Source organism: Temnothorax longispinosus, chromosome 2, assembly GCF_030848805.1.
Source record: "Temnothorax longispinosus isolate EJ_2023e chromosome 2, Tlon_JGU_v1, whole genome shotgun sequence".
Classification (NCBI taxonomy): Eukaryota; Metazoa; Arthropoda; class Insecta; order Hymenoptera; family Formicidae; genus Temnothorax; species Temnothorax longispinosus.
In genome coordinates, this window is record NC_092359.1 from 10,415,392 (window position 1) to 10,431,204 (window position 15,813).

At 33.4% G+C, this 15,813-nt stretch overlaps 1 protein-coding gene across 1 annotated transcript in view; it reads left to right on the top strand.

Moving 5' to 3' along the window:
- Nucleotides 1-11,699, top strand: part of LOC139809140 (uncharacterized) — a 19,537-nt gene extending 7,838 nt beyond the window's left edge. Inside the window, exons 6-11 of the mRNA XM_071771831.1 lie at nucleotides 3,164-3,292; nucleotides 3,444-3,569; nucleotides 3,707-3,832; nucleotides 7,960-8,301; nucleotides 8,926-9,212; nucleotides 9,701-11,699. Of these exons, the coding sequence (XP_071627932.1) occupies nucleotides 3,164-3,292; nucleotides 3,444-3,569; nucleotides 3,707-3,832; nucleotides 7,960-8,301; nucleotides 8,926-8,956 (754 nt within the window). The 3' untranslated portion in view covers nucleotides 8,957-9,212; nucleotides 9,701-11,699. The remainder of the gene's footprint in view (nucleotides 1-3,163; nucleotides 3,293-3,443; nucleotides 3,570-3,706; nucleotides 3,833-7,959; nucleotides 8,302-8,925; nucleotides 9,213-9,700) is intronic.
- Nucleotides 11,700-15,813: the final 4,114 nt, after the last annotated feature.

The following is a 15,813-nucleotide window of genomic DNA, read 5'->3' on the forward strand; positions in this document are numbered from 1 at the left end:
AATCTGCCGTCCACATATATTACATAGATGATTAACCCTTAAATGCCACACCTCCGTAAGTTCACTGAGGGGTCTGAAAGACCCCAGCATGAAAAATGTCTCCTTACTCATTGATTTTTTGATCTTTAGTTATGACAATTTTTTTCAATGTTGTTCAAGGTCTAGAGAAGAGTATATATAAAATGCTAATATTGTTCAAATTTCAATTTCGGCATAATATAAAAAATTAAGTAAACTGAGTACTGCTAAGTGTACAAACGGGTAGGTCAATCACTCAACTATCATCAATGGTAGCATGAGCTCCATTTTTGGCAAGAACATTTGAAAACATTTCATTCTAAAGGGTCTGGGGTCCGCTGGACCCCACTGGTCATTTAAGGGTTAATAATTAATAAAAATTTTTATTAGCCAACAATTAACGGTTCTTTATAATTTGAATATACGTGTAGGTCAAATGTCAACATAGTGTAGGATTAATAAATAAATACTTGTAGAGTCGGAGTAAATGATTAACGTTATATGAATATTTATTTTGAGCAAAGTTATAGATTAGGCAAATAGTTATATATGACAAAAGCGATGCAATGAATATAAGTTATGACGGACGATACAAATATGAACTCTTAACTCTATCCCGTATCCCGATTACTCGTATATAACTCGCTAAATGTCTCGTATTTCGAATGAACGTAACTCTTAATACTGTCTTATAATCTGATCACCCGCGCGACTCGTTAGTCAACGCGCGACGTTACTCTGTATTGCTCGACTTGCTCTCTCCGACTGCATGACCGTTAAGGGGATGCTAAAGTGATTCAATTACCGACAATTACAGTCAAAGGTCTAATTTTGAAACGGCTTTATAGATTGCAAAATCCTTTTACAGGAGTAAAGTATAGGTACTAATGAAGGGTGGGAATGTAAAATAATTAGTAATAATTGAAAAAAATTAAAAATGCTGTTACCTTATTTTCTAATATAAACAGTTGTATAAGTAATATGTACGAAATGAAATGTTCCCACCCTTCAGAAGACGTGCACAAACAATATAACGTACCTTTGAAATTGATATTGAAAGCTTGGAATAAAAATATGAGACGTTCGAAGAAATTATAACCTATAACCATGTCTATCCTTGTCTATCATCATTGTCTATACAAGGACAGATATAGAATTTGGTTGGTAATACAAACGGCTTTAGGATCCCCTTAACGATCGGAGCGGTCGCCGCGCACAACTTCGCGAAGACGTTCGATACGCGATCCTCAATTATCGATTATCGACCGGGCGCGGAAAATAATCCCACAATAGTGATATTGATTATTCGTTACCCTTGAAATTATTATTATATATATATAGCACCAACCTAATTTATTCTGACATATTCTACAATTTTTCATGAGAACATTCTATCATTTTCGACCGTTTTAATTTGTAACCGTATTCGTCTTATGTTTAAAGTTTAAACGTGTACTCATATTAACCGCGTTAATTGCTATAGACGAAAATACTCGCGGACGACGATCGTCCGTCAGACGCTTCGGACGAGTTAATTCGTTTGTTTAGGAAACTAGTCAGACTCTCAGAAGTCAAATCGTAAGCATTGTAATGTTGCCCTTTGTGTTGTTCTATGCTTTCAAATTTATCACACAGAAAAACAATTCAAATACATTGGTATTTTTTCTTTACGCATTTCTTCCTTTTACTTCTTTTCTTACCTCAAATATCAAGAAAATAAAACATTAGTTGCTGTTGATTAAACAATATCGATTTTTTATCATATTTGTAGTCAAATTATGAAAATTTGCTTGACAAACTTGCGGCCTAAGTTAACACCAAAGCGTCTGACAGGCAATATCGTCGCGCGAGTATTCTTCAAAGCAGTTAAAGGATTAAGGCAGTCTCTATTATAAATTATTTATTAGGAAAAACGTCTTTTTCAGTGACGTTACTCAAGAACGTCATTGTAACGTAAAAAATCACAAGTTGAATTAGGGAGATACACCATTTTACGGTCAGAACAGGATTTTAGTAAAGTAATAAAATTATTCGTGTGAATTTATGTACATTTCTTTCAACTGCAACTAGAACAGATCAATTACGTTAAAAAAGTTTTTCTCCTTAACTTAATTTTATATCATATCGGTTTCACTTATTATCTACTAATCACAAATTCAGACATTAGTTGTTTGATATTAGGATTACAGAAATTTAAGGTAGGCGTCTCGCTACGTGCTAGTCATGTGACTGTTTGTAGGTTTTCACGTTCAGAAATATATTTCAGGCAATTTTTGCTAAGGAAAAAATAATTTCATGAATTATGGTGTAAAATTTCATACGTGACAAAGTATGTTACTTTTTCCAAATTATGTGATTTTTCTCATTTGACTCCGTTTTGATCAGCTGATCATGCGAGTCGTCGAGAAAGGTTACAAGTGAGGTTACATCTCCTTTTCGATTGAATTTTGACAATTACTGAGAAAGGGTTTCAAAACGCATGACAGAGGTGTCAATCACTATCCAATTCGGCTAAGAAAGACGAGCCCCATAACCTGCAACTACAGTGATTAGCCAGCGGCGTTGAAAAGTCTTCCCAACCTCACCTCGACCAAAAAATGTCTGCTCGATTACCGCATTTTCACTAAAATAAACTAAAAAATTAGCAGCGAAATCTCCGGTAACTTATATATTTTATGGTTGCATCGGATTCTTCGAAATCTAATGTACAAAAAGCAATGTTTTTTTCTCACTTCATCTAATCGAAAAATACGAAAATATGTGATTGAAACCGTGATAGAGCCTTCTTTTCTGTATGAAGCAATGCAAAATTTGTGATTTTCGAGATCGATTTTCTAGAGTAAATAGTCGGTAAGGAGCCACAGAAAAAATCGACTGCAAAGCTGATCATATAATTTGATATAAAATTCGAAATCGAAAACTTTATCTAATACATGCCCTGACGAGACGACTACCTTAAGGTATAAAACATTCTCTCCCTATCTCTTTCTCTTTCTTCCTCTTTCTCATTCTCACTTACAAAACTTTACTCCATTACAGGTAACCGCCAATAAGTACATAATAGCATTAAGTAATACGTGCAATTGTATTATTTTAATAATTATTCTTTCTTTTCTGTTTTTAATCATATCACTTTTTTATGCAGACCAAGCACTTCAAGTTTAGCGGATAATGGTATGGATCTTTCTGCAGAATGTCAGGGTCAAGAAAATACATCTGGTTTGCCCAGTCAATCATTTAAAGAAACGACAGGAAAAACAGGCACACATAATGAGTAATTATTCGTTTTTCTTATATCACACAATGTAATGATATCTCGATATTTAAATGTTTATTTTTGCGAGAAAGTAATTTACAATTTTAATATTTTAAATAATTTCCATTTACATATTTTCCACTTCTAATTGCACCGTATTTCAATGCAGTCGAAGCACTTCAAGTTTAGCGGATAATGGTATGGATCCTTCTGCAGAACGTCAAAGTCAAGATACATCTGGCTTGCTCGTTCAATCATTTAAAGAAACGACAGAAAAAGCAGGCGCTCTTAAAGAGTAATTATTCGTATTGGTTATATCATACAATATAATAATATGTTGATATTTAAATATTTACTCTTTTTCAAAAAAATAATTTACAACATTAGTGTTTTAAATAATTCTATTTCTAATGACTACGTATTTAAATGTAGACCAAGCACTTCAAGTTCAATGGATTATAATACAAATCCCGCTGCAGAACGTCAAAGTCAGAAAACAGTTGATTTGGGTCCTCAAACGTGTGAACAATCGAAAAAGGAAACAAGGGCACGTGATAGGTAATTATTTGTTTTGCTTGTACCACATAATATAATGACATTTTATTATTAAAATATTTATTTTTCTGCAAAGGATAATTTATAACGTTAATATTTTATATAATTCCATTTTCAATTGTAACACATTTCGATGCGGACCAAGCATTTCAAGTTCAACGGGTTATGATACGAATATTTCTGCAGGACGTTAACGTACTGCAGAACAATCGTTGACTTCTGTATTGTCCATGTTTTTTTATTTGCAAATTAATATATCAAAGGTTTTATATTTTCATGGTTTTCATGTAATTGTAAAAGGAGTAATATTTGTACAAAACGTACCTTCTTAAAAAAGTTAATAAAATGCACCAGGTATACGTGCTCCATACAAAATCTTTATTGAAAAAAATTTTCTAATTTTTAAACATGCGAGACTGTCAGTTCGTTCCTGACTTCCATCGTGCGAACATGTTTTGTTTTGCGGCTCTGTAAATTTGGTATTTCGAGAATGCCACTTTGATATTGTGAATTTCGCTTGTATGGTACGCAATACGAATTGGAGCCATATCGTGGGACATTCTCTGTGTAAATAAGTAATCTTTTTTTTACTCGTTTTGCTGTGCATCATACTTATTTTCTGTTAATTTCTAGTCTTTCATGTATGATGTTTCTGCCAAAATCTCATAAGCATTAGACAGAGAGTGAGAGTATTTTGTTAGATCACTTGATATGGATCCTGGGTTGAAACGTTGTGAAGCTATTATGTATTGATTCCCAATTGTTTTCGAGATAAATATATTCTCTTTGGACAACAATTTTGATTTAATTTTGACATATAATTTAATGTATGTTTCTTGCTACAAAAACAATGATACCCCAAAGTTTGGATCAAGTGAATAAGATAAATTAGTAACATCGAGAATTTTTTAAATAAAGTTTCTTTATTATACTTGTTGTATACGTGTTCTGAAAAAGAACACGTACCCAACAACTACATATAATAAAGAAACATCATTAGGAAAATCAGATGTTACTACTAATTTATATCCCATTCACCTGATGCAAACTTTCTGATGTCATTGTAAATAATTTTTACAAACATCAGATGTTACTAATTTATCGTATTCACTTGGCGCAACAATACTAATAGTTTTATAGTAAATAACACAAATAAAATTATAACATCAAATATTATTTAAAAATGTTGTCCAATAATGAGTTGGAATAGAGCACGTACATGTGGTTATTGGCATTATTTACTCTTTTTATAAAAATGTGACATTTGTATATCTGTACGTGATCTGATAATTAGGAAAATTTTAATTATATATCTAAACATACGCCCTAAAGGTGCGCGTCCACCTGCGAGTAAAACTCTCGAGAGTTATAGCTCTCGAGATTGTTTATAGCAAATGGACATACTCCTGAGAGTACCTAACGGAGAATGAATCGCAACTCTCGGCGAGCGAACTTGTCAAGACCTACTCGCAAATCGACACGACGTTATTTTACTCTCGGAGATCAGCTCGCCAAACTCGAACGCTGTTCGTATTTTTAGAGCTACATGTTGAGAGTAAAAACCGAGATGGCAAAATTAGTTCCTTTGATGACACAAAGGAAACTTATTGAATAATGCGGAAATCATGTACTATTGTAGAATACGATACTTTATAACTACTGTGACAGAAATAAAAAAAATTTTTAAATTTTTATGTTCTGCGAATAAAGTGCGAAAAAAAATTCATAATTTAAAGAATTAAATAAGAATATTTTTAATATATTCTCTAATTATTTGGTCAATAATTAGTTACACTTTAGTTTTACATAGTTTGCACGTTTTATAATAGTTACACTGTAGTTTGCAGTGCTAAAATTAAATATATTTTTACATCGCGAATTAAGTACATTTAAAAAAAAGAAAATAAAATTATTAAATATGTACATATAAAAATCTAACATCAAGGTATTTCGCAAACTGAAAACTAAATAATAATATCGCACTATGTATTCCACTTCACAATTTGTAAGACTGCAGAAACTTTTAATTGTTGGGAGTCTTCAATCTTAAGCTCTCTAATTAGAGCAGATCCGGCACCTGCGATCAATCCATTGCTTGACCCAGAAGATCTTTTTGTTGTTATTTAACACCCTTTTTTTTTTAAATAATGCTAGCCACTATAGTAGCCGCAAGTTTTTTCGTTTACGAGACATTATGATGTCACCACTCTCAGAGATCGACTAAAAAAGTACGTAAGTGGACACGGTTTTGAAAGAACTCTCCGAAAGAATACTCTCTGGCTTCTCACGAGATGCTCGCGAGAGTACAATGTCAGAAAAATTACTCTCAAATGGACAGTGTCAGAATAACTCTCGAGAGCTACTCTCGAGAGTTTTACTCGCAGGTGGACGCGCACCTTAATATAAAAAAACCATACCTTCTTTTTACCTTTGTGAAAAATTCTGCAAACGCTTTTTAAGGCGCTCACTGTATCATATTTACCCGGGAAAAAATATTCATATCTGACAGTATATATTTATATATGAACATGTAAAACTTATATATGTTCATATATGTTCATATATAAATAAGATATGAACAGATATAAGTTTTACATGCCCATATATAGAGCATATATAATCATATATGGTTATCTATTGCCATATATGATCAGATCGTATATTATACATGACACAAGATCTGATCATATAAGTTCATAAGGTCAGACATATTATTATGTGTAGCAGATATGACACTATACATAATCGTATCTGGCCTTACATGATCGTATATAAAGAATGTTTGGCCATGTATTATCAGATATAATTATATATGGTCATACATAATTAACTATATCGGCACTGTACATGATCATATATGACAAGACGCGATGTATATATGACCAGACTGGGATATAATGATATAAAATGTCCGGGAAAAATATTCATATCTGACAGTATATGAACATATATAAATGAGATATGAACGGATATAAGGTTTACATGCCCATGTATAGAGCATATATAATCATATATGATTCTGATCACCATATATGATTATATATGCTCTATACATGGGCATGTAAAACTTATATCTGTTCATATCTCATTTATATATGTTCATATACTGTCAGATATGAATATTTTTTCCGGACATTTTATATCATCCCGGAAAAAAATATTCACATTTGACAGTATATAAACATATATAAATGAGATATAAACAGATATAAGTTTTACATGCCCATATATAGAGCGTTTATATATATATATATATATGTGTGTGTTTTAAGTCCGGCAAAGTCCATATTGGCACTTGGCACGCAGTTTAAAAAACTGAAAAATGTATTTAATAATAATTGATATTGTGAAATATTATTAAGCACCCAGATCCACTTCGACCAAAAACGGCATCTCATTGCTTGTGTTATTTTAAATTTTTCTTTTTTTCTAATTTTGCATAAGACACTTAATCTTTTTTAATTGACATATTAATTTTTATCAAATATTTTTATAAACAATGAAATTTTACCTTCGTGAAAAAAACTGTTATATAATATATATTATAGTTCTTATAAATAAATATATTAATCGTATTATTTTGCAAACATAATATCTTATAATTTAAACTGAAAATCATATATAATCATATATGAACTTATATAGTCATATAAGATTATATATGATCAGATCAGATATTGCATCTCATAGTATCCGATAGATGGCATTCGATGGGATCTGTTTCTCGTATTTAAAATTTGACCAACAGTGTTATAAGAATGGTATCAAAAGACACGACAGTCACGACACTGTCTCGCGCTATGAAGCGGCACAATTCTTGTATCAGTTGTATTGTGGAGTCCACTTTTATAATAAAGTGGCACACTTAAAAAATAACTTTTAAAAATATATAACAATGTTCTGAAACTTACTTAAATATATATGTCCAGATTGAACTGTGTCAGTTCGTATCTGATCATACCTGATCATATCTGATCAGATATTAACATATACAATAATACCAGATCATATATCCTCAGATCTGGCCAATTTCCATATCTGACCATATACGGCCAATCATATATGATTATATATGATCATATATGAATATTTTTTCCCGGGTAGTATCAAACAATTAATTTGTATTACAGGTCGGTTATAATGGCACAGAAAAAGAAACGCAGCAAGTTGTGGGATTATTTCGAGGAATTGAAATCTTTGCTGGTAAAATGCGCAATTTGTAAAATACAAATTCATATGCTTCATCCATCGAACAGCCCAGCAATAATGATAGGACACTTAAATAAACATGGAATATTTTTCAATAATGACACATTCACACTACCTGACGACTTGAGACAATATTACTCGGAGTTACCGGGATATAAGGCAAAATGTAATGATTGTAGTAAAACAATGCCTTTTTTAACAGATATTATACGTTTACGAAAACATTTAAGAAGACATTCTACAAGAATCCTGAGTCGAGATGAGTAAGTACACATTCAAAATATTATTAAAATACTAAAGACTATAAAATAAATATAATAATGATAAAACAATCAATATAGCTAAAAAAAATTGAGCGAATAAAAGTTTTTATCAGGGCACCCGTGTAACACTTATTTGCAATTTCAATCATGAATGTGCCTCTCAAATCGTAATAATGATGAAGTATTTCAATTATTTTGCATAATTTAAATTAATGAGTCGCTTATTTTCACGTTTACTTATACATCATTGATATAGACTAAAAATTTAGATTAGATGTTTATTTGTTTGACATTCGAGGCAGTTATACAGTGTTTCCTAAGTAAGTGCACAAACTTGAAGGGAATGTTCCTTGGCTTATATATATTTTTTTAAAGAAAAAGTCCTCTAAACATGTGTCCTAAACTACTTTATTTTCAAAATACAAGATGTCAAAGTTGTGAAAAAGAAATGAAAATTTCAAAAATCTGGATAACGTTTAAAGATATTTTATTCATAAAGGTTGTTACACATTGACGGAGTGTGCTAACAGAATTGACAATAACAAAGTATATGTTTCTCATTTGCGGCTTTTTGGTAAACATAATTTGTTGCCGACATTTGCAGTTACAGAAAATTTGTTATAGGGGAGCTGAACGCAGCAGAGTGCAAGGGTAAAGGCACATCCCGTGTGCGGCGTGTGTTCCTGCAATCCCGGTTTTTATAAAAAACAATGTGAGTGCGAGGGAAACGACAATGGTGCTAACAAATCGATCTCGAAGACCGACTGCAAACCCGACAATCTGCAGCGGTCATGGTACGTGCGAGTGACGTCTGCGATTGCGACAAACAACCAAACTACCCGCAAGAACTGTTCTACGGAAAATATTGCGAATGCGACAATTTCTCTTGCAAACGCTGCAGTGGTGGCCAGGTATGTCCGAAAATTAAAGATATAACGATACAATTGCAAAAAAGATTCTAACCAATGCAATCGATAATAAAATCCTAATTCTCTTCATGTATAAGATATAGAAAGTATTTATAATAGTTTTCCAATAAAAATACTCAACAGATATTATACGTTGTCTTGTGTAGTTAAATAAACATGATTTTTTATGAATTAAAAATTATATATTCATAATTATACTAAAAAATATTTTAACATTTTCTAAGCATATATAAGTATTTACCGCCAATATAGATAACAAAAATTAAACACGCTCAAGAGAGGGTAGCTATAGGAACAGGAGAACTTTATTTTCGAGTGTAACTACCGTATTCTAGCTTGATAGCTGTTTTTAACAAATTCACGGAAGCCTTCGAATGACGTTTATAAGGGTGGTTAGACAAATTACACGCCTTTATATGTACCCCATTACGTTCACCGTTCGTTTCTTCTTTGTCCGTTTAAACTTTAAGGTCTGCAGCGGACGGGGCAAGTGCGAATGCGGCACCTGCAATTGCCTGCCGAAAATGGAGTGGCGAGATGTGCGATTGCAAGGAAACAAACAGCACATGCATCTCGCAAGAACGTTCAGATTTGCAGCGGACGCGGCAAGTGCATCTGCGGCAGCTATCACTGCCACGAACGGAATAATATCCGATATTCCGCACAACATTGCGAGGCGTGCCCAGTGAGTGTCCGCGCGTAATAAAGGAAATGATCTGGGAAGTTTATTGTTGGAAGAAATCGTTTATCGATAAGACAATATAAAAGAAGGCTCGTGCATAGATGTTTTTACATTGAAATTTTTATATTAATCGACTTACCCGCATACAGGAGGCGATTCACATGGAATTAACATTATTGTGCATAACATACACATAGTTGAAAGTTTTCTACGAGAAAGAGAAAATGTTACTGATCAAAAATAAAACTAAATTTATTGTTAAATGTGGATACTAAACAGTTTAAATTGTTGATTACATCTATTTATTAATTTTATTTAAATCTTATTTAATTTGATTTTTACTTTAGAAAATGTACGTTTCAATCTGTATGCATATATAATGTTCTACAGTTTTTAAGATATATAAGTAAAGGCTGTTCTTCCGAAAACGTCCGTGCTCCTATTTAGATGAAACTTTGTGAATAGATTTTTTTTAGATACAAAGACATATACCAAAAGGATTTTTTGCGACTTCAAAGTTTAGCAATAACATTTTTAATTTGCTGCCTCTGCGCATACATTTTCCACGCGAAACGAGGTGCCACATGGGATTACAACTTTCCACGCGTGGAAAGCCCACGCATGTATTTTGAAGGCACACTATATATGTGTTTAGTTTAATAATAGTGGAGCCTCCCGCAGGGGGGTGGAACCTACTGCCTCCACGCATACACTTTTCACGCGAGTTGTCACATGGGTTCGTGGCGTGCTTTACGAGCTCGTTTATATATATACTACATATACATAGTGAAACATTATATATTCTCTAGTTTCGCCAATGATGTTTATATGTTATGACTTTGACGGGTATGACTTTATGGTTGTTTACATTACTTGAGAGCTGTTTTGGTTTGTAATATACTTATGTTAGTTTGCTCGTAATATACTGAGTTAATTCGAAAAAATATTTAAAAAGTTCCTAAACTTTGGAATCGCAAAAAATTTTTTTGGTACATGTCTTTTTTATCTAAAAGGAACCTATTTACAAAATTTGACCTAAATCTGAGCACGGACGTTTTCGGAATTTTCGCCGCTGCACAATATATTATCAGCGCTTCGAAATATAAGCGCACACCAACTACTTTTTCAACATTTTCTTCTGAATATAAGGTGAATAAAGGGCATGTGGAAAGATGTACGCAGTTAAAATACAGAAAAAGAATTTGCCAATTTGCAATTAAAAATTGTGAACAAGATAAGACCATATATTATACGATTTAAAACTCTCGGCACTAATTGGTCAATTGGCTTACTGCTTGAGTTTTACTGTTTAAATTTTTCTATGTGTGTAATGTTTTGGTTTAATACATCTTTTATTACGGTGCGAATGTATTTCAATGTTAATTAGAGTCGAAAATTTTGATATAATAAATATCAAAGACCCAATATTTATTTGAGTTACATAATCTAATTTACTTTAGTCTACGTCAAGTTCTGATAATTTGAATTTGTTATTTCAGAATCAGTTAAAGTTATTTATTGACATTGGGTAAGCTTCGCGCGTTTAGTCTCATGAGCGGACACCAATGTTAACTATTCTTATGCATTATCAGTTCAATATTTTTAACGTAAATTAAAAATGTAAAAATATTTACTTTTCATTATAATAACTGTTATAATCAATTGTAATAAATCGTACAGACAAAAAGTAAAAAAAAAACATTTTGATGTACAAAAACTCTTATAATAAATTTTACAGCTAACAATAAGCTTTACTTTTTAACTTGACAATGTGGGCTAAACGTGTGTACTTCAATCTAAATATTTGATTAAGGGAGACCGGAGCTATCTGTCTACAATTTACGTTTTTTTAAAGTTTACTGAAAAACTAACAAAGATATTTGGTTGAACATTTTAAGGTAGTTCGATGATGAAGGGCCGAAGTCAAAACAATGTTTATAATTTTTTTTATTTTTATGATTATAAAAAAATAGAATAACGCATCGCAAAGCTTCGTAACGACGTAAAAAGACCATTAGTAAATAATTTTTACGTTGTAGAATAATATTTTGCCTGAAATAGATTAAATAAAGTGTGTGTTAACGCGTCGCTTGACTAGTTTTCAACTTTAATTATTAATTAAAAAAAAACTGTACGGTGGATTGTGTTCACCTTCAACTATAGGCTTCCTCACGGTGTCCTCTTTCCATCGATATATATTGTTCAGACATTTTTGGCAAAAGATTTTTCGCAACCTCGTGTTATTCATAGGAAAATAACCTCTTTTCCTATTAGACCAATGTTAAAATCATTAAAATCACCTAATTTTAAAATTAAATATCTTGAGAACGGGACGGTGAATTATCTTTTTTTTGGGCTTAATCGATTCAGGAAAGTTCCTTTTTTTGATATAAAAAATCAAACCTATCATTTTTGGCAAAAGTTGTTCATTATCGAACTACCTTAATGGTGTAAGCTTTCGAGCTTTCTGTAAAGAAAAAAAAAACATAATTAGAATCGTTTATCTTTTAACATTTTAAAGAGATGAATCTTTTAAGTGCGGGCAACTCGAGGAATTCTGTCTACGTAATAAAACATCTTATTCATATCAATTTTTATACTTATTTATAATAATATTTATTATTAATATATAATATTAAAAAAACTGCCTAGTCGAAAGAGTCAGAGCAGTAATAAGCTTCTTGTACATACTTTTTGATAGGATTCCTGTGTGGAGCTGATTTTTCTTTATTGCATTAAACTGATTTTGAGTCCGTTTCAAAATTAATGTAGTGAGCTTCTTTTATCCTCTTAATTTTTAAAATTCTTTTTTTTTGCATTGAGGCCTTTACTCTTTCCTCAGCAGTGTATGAAATAGAAAATGCTAATTAATTTAGGACAGACTCATATATATCAAGAGACACGGTAGTGTCTCGCGCCAAGTACACGCGGAGCGAGACCGACCGTGACTCTTTTACGCGACGCGACGGGTTGCGAGTACCCGAGATGTTGAGATCTCGATAACGAGTGAACGGATCAAGTTCTAAGTAGGCTTGATCGATAGCTTGGGGTTCAATTACGGGGGGGTTTCTCTTATAATATTCCGCTACGTGCCCTACGAGCGGAGATATTGCGACGCAAAGTCCAAATATGAAAATTTATTTTTAAGATACTTCCTACTTCTACGTCGACCGCTCTCATCTCAATATTATTATGATTATCAGAGAAACGTCACTTTCACTTTTTCGCCGCTGGCGGCGCAGGTATCGCCAGTTTCGATATCGCGCGCGTATTTCGAAATTAGGTCGATAGACTTATCGGTCAGGAGGAAGATTTCTATTTAGGCAAATTAGGTATATACTTATATAATATATATTGAGTCAATTGCTTCATGTTTATCTGGAGAGATTTCGTACCCTTACATCGTATTACCACCGCTGCCGGAAAAGAAGGTTCTCTACGCTTGGCAGAAAGTGCCGCTAGGGAATTTTTAAGTCGATTCTTATGAATCAAGCTTGAATTCGATGTCTAGGTATCCCAGGTTGCCGATGACGAGGTCCAGATAGTGCGCTTCATAGTTTTCGGTGTCCAGGTGTAATAATACGTTGAATTCGATATACCCAGGTTGCCGATGACGAGGTCCACATAGTGCGCTCCGTAGTTTTCGGTGTCTACGTGTATTAATACCTTGAATTCGATGTCCACATGTCCCAGGTTGCCGATGACAAGATCCAGATAGTGCGCTTCATAGTTTTCGGTGTCCAGGTGTAATAATACGTTGAATTCGATGTCTACGTGTCCCAGGTTGCCGATGACAAAGTCCACACAGTGCGCTCCGTAGTTTTCGGTGTCTACGTGTATTAATATTTTGAATTTGATGTCTAGGTGTCCCAGGTTGCCGATGACGAAGTCCACATAGTGCGCTTCGTAGTTTTCGGTGTCTACGTGTATTAATACCTTGAATTCGATGTCCACGTGTCCCAGGTTGCCGATGACGGGATTCAGATAGTGCGCTTCATAGTTTTCGGTGTCTAGGTGTAATCGTACGTTGAATTCGATGTCTAGGTGTCTCAGGTTGCCGATGACGAGGTCCACATAGTGCGCTCCGTAGTTTTTGGTGTCTACGTGTATTAATACCTTGAATTTGATGTCCACGTGTCCCAGGTTGCCGATGACGGGATCCAGATAGTGCGCTTCATAGTTTTCGGTGTACAGGTGTAATCGTACGTTGAATTCAATGTCTAGGTGTCCCAGGTTGGCGATGACGAGGTCCACATAGTGTGCTTCGTAGTTTTCGGTGTCCAGGTGTAATAATACGTTGAATGCAATGTCTAGGTGTCCCAGGTTGCCGATGACAATGTCTAGATAATGAGCTCCGTAGTTTTCGGTGTCTACGTGTATTAATACCTTGAATTCGATGTCTAGGTGTCCCAGGTTGCCGATGACGAGGTCCACATAGTGCGCTCCGTAGTTGTCGGTGTCTACGTGTATTAATATCTTGAAATTGATGTTTAGGTGTCTCAGGTTGCTGATGACGAGGTCCAGATAGCGCACTCCGTAGTTTTCGGTGTCTAGATGTAATAATATCTCGAATTCGATGTCTACGTGTCCCAGGTTGCCGATGACAAGGTCCACATAGTGCGCTTTGTAGTTTTTGGTGTCTAGGTGTATTAATAACTTTAAATCTGAATGTAGGACACGTAGATATCGAATTCGAGGTATTAATACACGTAGACACCGAAAACTACGGAGCGCACTATGTGGACCTCGTCATCGGAAACGTGGGACACCTAGACATCGAATTCAACGTATTATTATACCTGGACACCGAAAACTATAGAGCGCACTATCTGGAACCCGACATCAGCAACCTGGAACACGTGGACATCGAATTCAAGGTATTAATACACCTGAATACCGAAAACTATGAAGCGCACTATGTGAACCTCGTCATCGGCAACCTGGGACACCTAGACATCGAATTCAAGCTTGATTCAAGATACTTCTTCTTCTATCTACTTCTAACGCCGACGTCTTATATGACACTACAAAAAGGCGTGATATCCGTACAAAATTACCTTTTTCAAAAAAAAGGTAAAAAAATGCGCCAAGTACACGCATAGTAGTATATATGTATTATGTTGTTACCTCGAAAAAAACAAAGTGGTAGTATTATACCTCGAAATAACACCCTGTACATATTGTTTATACAATGCGTAATACTACAAAAAGGCGTGATATCTGTACAAAATTACCTTTTTTAAAAAAAAGGTAAAGAAAGGCGCCAAGTACACGCATAGTAGTGTATATGTTGTTACCTCGAAAAAAAAAAACAGTGGTAGTATTATACCTTAAAAAAATCTAAGTAACAAGTGGTAGACGAAATCTTTGTATCTTGAAAAATCTCGAAAAAACCTAAACAGTAGTATCTTCACCTAAAAAAAAAAAAAAAAAAACAAAGTAGTAGTATTATACCTCGAAAAAACCTAAGTAACAAGTGGTGGACGTAATCTTTGTATCTCCAAAAATCTCGAAAAAACCTAAGCAGTATTATTTTTATTTCCAAAAAATTATTACTCAAGTGATACACATCACAAAATTACGTTACTTTATCAAAAAATGAGTCGCGCTTCAAGTGATCTATTATTACAATTACAAAAAAGAAATAATATCTCTTTTTAAATTACAGCGCCAATTACAGAGAACATATATTTTTCGAGATACAAAGATTACGTCTACCACTTGTTACTTAGGTTTTTTCGAGGTATAATATTACTACTGCTTTTCTTCGATTAGAATAAAAAATTGAATCATGAAGAATTACACAGAGGTAACAGTACAAAATACAAATATTTTATTAAAATATTTAAACCCAACAAGGGAATACAAGGTATTTAAATACAAAGTTTATATATGTATTTT